We start from the raw sequence: 5,721 nt of genomic DNA, 5'->3' as shown, positions 1-5,721 counted from the left end.
CTCCCGCAGCTTCCGCACAGCCCGCCTCCTGCACACACACGCCCTCGCCGCCGCACGCCATCCCACGCGCCACACCACACCCACCACACCACCAAGGCTGCCACCCCGACCACCCCACCACAGCCACCCGCCCACCTGAGCATGATAGGAACTCCACCCGCTCCATGTTCATGCCCACCGCCTTCCAGATCTCCACCAGGTAGCGCCCCACCACCTGGATCTTCTTCAGGTCGCCGCCCATCTTGTTGTTCATCTGCGCAAACCAGTCGGCCACCCTGCACGGCGGCGGCGGCGAGAAGGGGACGGCGGGCGAGGGTGACGCTGGGACAGGGCGGGGCCGGCATTGCGCTGGGCGCTGGACGGAGGCGGAGGGCGGGGGATCAACTTCATCAGTCCTCCGCGCTCCTCGGCCCAGCAGCGGCGCTCTGTGCTTGGTTGCCTGCCGGCCCTAGGCTTGCTGCGGGGCTCCTGCCCCATCCTCGCGCCCTGCCCCGCCACCCCGCCCTCACCAGAACTTGAAGGTCACGCCGCACTTGGTCAGCTTGTTCACGTTGAGCGCCTTGAGCACGCCCTGCGCGATGTGCATGCGCCCCGAGGGCTCAAACCCGTCGTACGCCACAATGTGCGGCTTCTTCTCCAGCAGCCGCCGCAGCTCCGCCTCCTGGATGCACTCCTCCCCCACGCTCCGGCACAGCGCAAACTTCTCGTCCAGTGTGAGCCTGCGGGCAGGCACGGCTGGCAGGGCGAGTGAGGCAACGAGGTGCCACCCGGGCGCAGCTCTTGACCCGAGGCAGTGCAGCGGCGGCGGCGGCGGTGCCGGCAGGGAGCAGCGGCGGCGGGGAGTCTGCCTGCTGGCGGCGATGGAGCGTGCCCGCGTGTTGCATGAATGCGGCCTCGAATTGCGAGTGGGAGGGCCATGCGGGCAGCAGGACTCCCACTTGCAAGTCTCATCATGCAAGCCAGACATGCAGGCCGCGCTCACTCGGCATCCGGCTTTTTCAGCAACTCAGAGATTTTGTAAGTAATCTGCTCCACATCAGGCGAGGCCTCGGCCGGGACCTGCTGCTCGGGCGGCGCTGAGTCCGCCATTGTGGGCAGCAACGCAAGCAGAGATGCCTGGGGACCGATACTAGCAAGCAACAGAGCACAGAGAGCTGTGTGTTTCGATCGCGGGATGGGGTGGCCCAGCGGCGTGGCATAGCCGCTGATGCAGCGCGCGGCGGGTTGCATCTGGGATTGCTGCACACGTCCACAACCAAGCCAACCCCCAATGATGTCAGCATGCTGTCCTCCTGATGCCAGGGAGCATTTGAGATCCCTTGGCTCTCAGCTGAGAGCCGTCTCCACTCTTTAACGGCGTGATATGCGGTGGGGATGGCTGTAGCCGCCCCAAGAGCATTAAGGGATGTGTGGTATGGATTGCATGAAAATATGATGGCCTCTGCTCGCCCCAGTCAAATTATGGGGGAGGGTCAGTCTAAGCGGCGGCGCCTGCTGGGCCGCGCTGTGCGTCCGCCCCTCGAGCGCCTTCCTCTGCATGACGCCATTCTGCCTCATCTGTCATCCTGCGCTTCCAGCCATCACTCTCCCAGCCTCACCCGCTATGCTGAGGTCCCCCGATCACTAGGAACGCGAATTCTCGCCTCTGGAGCCGGGCGGTGACGATGGAGGGCCCAAAGCGGCCCGACCTCAAGCTCCTCGTGGCCCAGATCGGCGAGATTTATGCCCAAGGGGAGGACAGCGGCTCGCAGTCGCAGGCCAGCGACGCCGACTTGCGTTCGCGCCTCCGCACCGTGTTGCTGGCCGTGCTGGACACGATTGACAGCGCATCAGGCGAGTGAGGTATTCAGGGGTACAGCGGGGGGCCTGAGGCGACGGGTTGCACCACTCGCCGCCTGCCGCCGCCCTTTTCGAGCGAGGAGGGCACTGGCCCTCTGTTCCTGCACCAGCCAACATTTGGTGGCCGGGCATTCAGTATTTGATGTACAGGGCCAATCAGCACCTGCCCTGGGGCCCACCCGGCCAATGCCGCTGCCTGGGCGCATGCCGCTCGCCGTCAACCGACGCCCGCCCTGCTGCCGGCCCTGTTGGGCTGCCTGCCCTGCAGGACTCAAGGATGTTGCCTCCATGCTCAAGCTGCTGGCCATCGCCCTCTCCCGCTCCCCAGCCCTGCTCAGCGGCGACGGCCACAGCGCCCTGCCCGTGGTGCTGGAGCGGCTGCTGCCGCTGCTGGCCCGTGCCGACCTGGCGCCCCTGCACCCAGACGTCACAAACCGCGTCTGCCAAATCTTCGGCCTCATCCACTCCACCGCCCCCAGCCTGCTGCCGTCGCTGGCTCGCGGCACCGTCGCACTGTTTGATGGTGGGCAGGGGATGGGCAGGGGTGGGCAGCGCCTTCATCCGCAGGCTCTTCCCGGGCAGTCTGCCGCCGGCTGTCTGCAGCTGTCCTGTGGGCAGCCCCTCCTGGTGCCTCCTCAGCCCTGCCAGCCAGTTTCCTCCTCTGCTGGATCTCATGCCTGCTCGCTGTCAGCAACCTCCTGATTCACTTGTCCCGCTGATCCAGCCATCCCCCTCCGGCCGCTTGCCCGCCCGCAGACGTGTGGGACGTGGCGGGCGTGCTGAGCAGTCAGCCGGGGCTGAGCGCCAGCGTTTCGTGCTTTGCCGGGGCGCTGCGCGGCACCGACTCTGCCGAGCCGCCGCTTGAGCTGCGCCTGGACAGCAGCGCCGCGTGCGAGGGCCTGCTGGGCGCCCTGCTGCGCATGATGGCGCAGTGCCTCACGCTGTGCCCGCTGGGCCTGGCCTCCCGCCTGACCTCGCCGCGCCTCCATGTCGGCCGCAACCTGCTGCTGAGCAGCCGCCCGAGGCTGCAGGCGTCGGCCATGCGGTACCTGGCGGCAGCGCTGAACAGCGCCCCGCTGGCGCCCTGCAGCCTGGGCCTGCTGCTGGACAGCCTGGGCCTGGCCACGCAGCGCCTCGCAGCGGAGCAGCAGCAGCAGCAGCAGCAGCAGGTGGCAGAGGCCGAGGAGCAGCGCGAATGGTGGCAGCAGCTGCTGGCGCTGCTGCGCATGCTGCACGACCTCGCCAGCGCCCGCCCCTCGGCCACCGCCCTGCTCATGCCACGCATCCACAGCCTGGCGGTGGCCGCCGCCACCTCGCCGCGCCTGCCGGCCGGCCTGCAGCAGCAGTGGTGCGAGCTGGTGCGCGGCACGCTGCTGGCGCAGCCGTTGCTGCTGGAGGACAGCTGCGCCCGCCTGCTGGCTGCCTTCCCGCTCGCCACGCCTGCCTGCCGCCAGCTGCTGCTCCAGTGCCTGGAGCTCTACCTGCACCTCCAGCAGCAGCTGTGCGGCGCAGAGGCCGTCGGCGCGGCCTTTGTGAAGGCCGCCTGGGACGCCCGCCTGGCGACAGAGGTAGGGGGCTACATGGTACCATGCTGCTCGACTGCAGCAGCTGCAGGAGCATGATGCGTTCTGCATGCTGGAAACTGCGATGCGCTCCAAGCCTGCCTGCTGGCCACCCCCCCGCAGGCTGTGGCAGCGCCAGCGGATGGGGATGCCCAGGAGGAGGTGGGCCGCTCCGCCCGCAAGCGGCGACGTGTGCGCATCAGCCCCCTGCGCCCCGCCTCCTCCCAGACAGAGGCGGCCGCAGGAGGGGAAGCCCGGCGCCTGCAGCCGCCGGGCCCCGGCCTGAAGGATGTGGCGGCAGCAGCGGCCCAGCTGGCGGCGGAGCTGCAGGGGATGTGCCGGCAGCAGCAGCCGGGCGTGGCGTGCGCCGAGGCGCTGGCCTCCCTGCTGGGCCTGCTGGCCCCGCTGGCGCCACGTGAGACCACAGCGCTGGCCCTGTCGGTGCTGCCCGCAGCCCTGCAGCCGCGGCCGGGCAGCCGGCGGCTGGACCTTGACGGCCAGGGCGAGCAGCTGTCGGCGCTGCTGCGCCTCACTCTGGCCACGCTGCAAGCCGGCCTGGCGGAGGCGGCGGCGGGGGCGGTGCCAGCGTCTGCGGCCCTGGCGGCGCTGCCGGCGCCGCACCTGCTGGCGCTGCTGCAGCGGTGCTGGCCAGCGGAGGCGCCCTTGGCTGCAGCTGGCGCTGACGTGGCAGCGGAGAGCAGGGCGCTGGCACTGTGTGCAGCCCTGGCAGCGCTGCAGGCGGAGCTGCTGGATCCAGTTGACTTTCTTGAGCTGCTCCAAAAGGAGCTGCAGCAGCAGGACGGCTCTGGCGGGGGCGGTCCGACGGCCGCCGTGGCTGCTGCGGTGCTGCTACCCGCGGCCTGCTGCATCGGCGCCAGCAGGGAGCACCTTCTGGGCAGCCAGCCGCGCGCCACGCAGGGCGGGCGCCGCCAGAAGCACCACCACCAGCCGCACCCGCCCAGCCCGCTGGTGGCCGCGCTGCAGCAGCTGGTGGGCGGCGTGGGGCAGCGCCCGCCCGAGCGGCAGCAGGAGCTGCTGGCGGCGGCCACCCGCGGCCTGTGCTGCGTGCTGGGGCACGCCCACGAGCCTGTGCAGCTGGCGCTGGCAGCCGTGGAGGCCGCCGCCGTGGCCGGCCCCGGCAGCGGCGGCGCATACGGGGTCGTCCGCGTGCTGCAGCGTGGCGGGAGGGCAGCCGCCGTGGCCGCCGAAGGCGCAGACTTCCACCCCACACTCACCGCCTCCTCCTCGGAATGGGTGCGGCTGGTGCTGGAGAAGCTGGTCGCCGCTGAGATGCCCGCCGAGGGCCAGGTGGGTGGCGCGGCGCGGCTCCCGCGCGGCATGTCGCAGCCTGGCCGGGCAGGCTGGCTGGGTCCACGTTTTGCTGGGCTGGGCTGCAAGCTTGCTGTTGATAACTGGAGTTGCAATGCCGTCGTTGCCCCAAGCCCACAGCCGGGGTGATCGAAGCTGTGCTTGCTTGCGGCTGGCACCCCGCTTGGGTTGCAGGCGGCCCTGGTGGATGCGGTGGCCGGCTTCCTGCAACGCGGCACGCAGGGCCAGTTGGAGCACAGCCGCCCGCTGGTGCGCTGGCTGCTGCGCTGCGCGGCCAGTCCGCAGGCGCTGGTGCGCGGCGCGGTGCTGCGCCGCGCGGCGCTATTTGCCGAGCCTCAGGTGGTGCTGACGATGTGGCACGAGGGCGAGCACCCCATCCACAGCAGGGACAGGGAGGTGCAAGTGGAGCAGTACGAGGCGCAGGCAAGTACTGCCTGCCCTGCACACCCTGCAGTACCGCAGTCCAGCTGGCGGGCCCACCGCGCCTGCACGCTTCCCTATCGGCCCGGCACCGCATCCCGAGCAGCGCCCTGCCCCTTTATGGTGCAGATGCTGCAAGCGCTGCGTGAGGAGCTGGAGGCGGCCGCCACCGCGGGCGACAGGGCGGGCAGCGCCAGCACGGGGGAGAGCATCCGGGAGGGGCTGGTGCAGGTGGGCGGCGGGGGCGCAGGCCCTGCACCGCCAGCCTGAAGGCATGCTGCCCTGCTTCCCCCAAAGACCAGCACTTGCAATGTTCCTCCCATTTCCCCTGACCACCCAGCCCTCCAGCTGCCCCTTCCCACCCCTTCCCCGCCCCGCCCTCCCTGCGCTGCGCCCAGATCATCGGCTGCGTGGGCGCCCGCATGCGCTCCCAGCCCGCCCACCAGCTTCTGCTGGGCATCATGATCACCCAGCTGGACCACCAGGAGCCGCCGATGCGCATGCTGGCGGCAGAGGCGCTGCTGGGTGAGCTGCTCAGGGGGGGCGTGGCATGCGCCCGGGGCCAAACACG

The 5,721-nt window shown here is 70.5% G+C and overlaps 1 protein-coding gene across 1 annotated transcript in view; it reads right to left on the bottom strand.

The window, feature by feature from the left end:
• CHLNCDRAFT_30844 (hypothetical protein) overlaps positions 1 to 1,122 on the bottom strand; it is a 3,028-nt gene extending 1,906 nt beyond the window's left edge. Inside the window, exons 1-3 of the mRNA XM_005848260.1 lie at positions 983 to 1,122; positions 510 to 719; positions 136 to 275 (exon numbers count right to left, since the gene is read on the bottom strand). Of these exons, the coding sequence (XP_005848322.1) occupies positions 136 to 275; positions 510 to 719; positions 983 to 1,089 (457 nt within the window). The 5' untranslated portion in view covers positions 1,090 to 1,122. The remainder of the gene's footprint in view (positions 1 to 135; positions 276 to 509; positions 720 to 982) is intronic.
• Positions 1,123 to 5,721: the final 4,599 nt, after the last annotated feature.

This window comes from Chlorella variabilis (genome assembly GCF_000147415.1).
Source record: "Chlorella variabilis unplaced genomic scaffold CHLNCscaffold_8, whole genome shotgun sequence".
In the NCBI taxonomy this organism is placed as follows: domain Eukaryota; kingdom Viridiplantae; phylum Chlorophyta; class Trebouxiophyceae; order Chlorellales; family Chlorellaceae; genus Chlorella; species Chlorella variabilis.
This window is presented reverse-complemented; position numbering and strand designations above follow the sequence as displayed.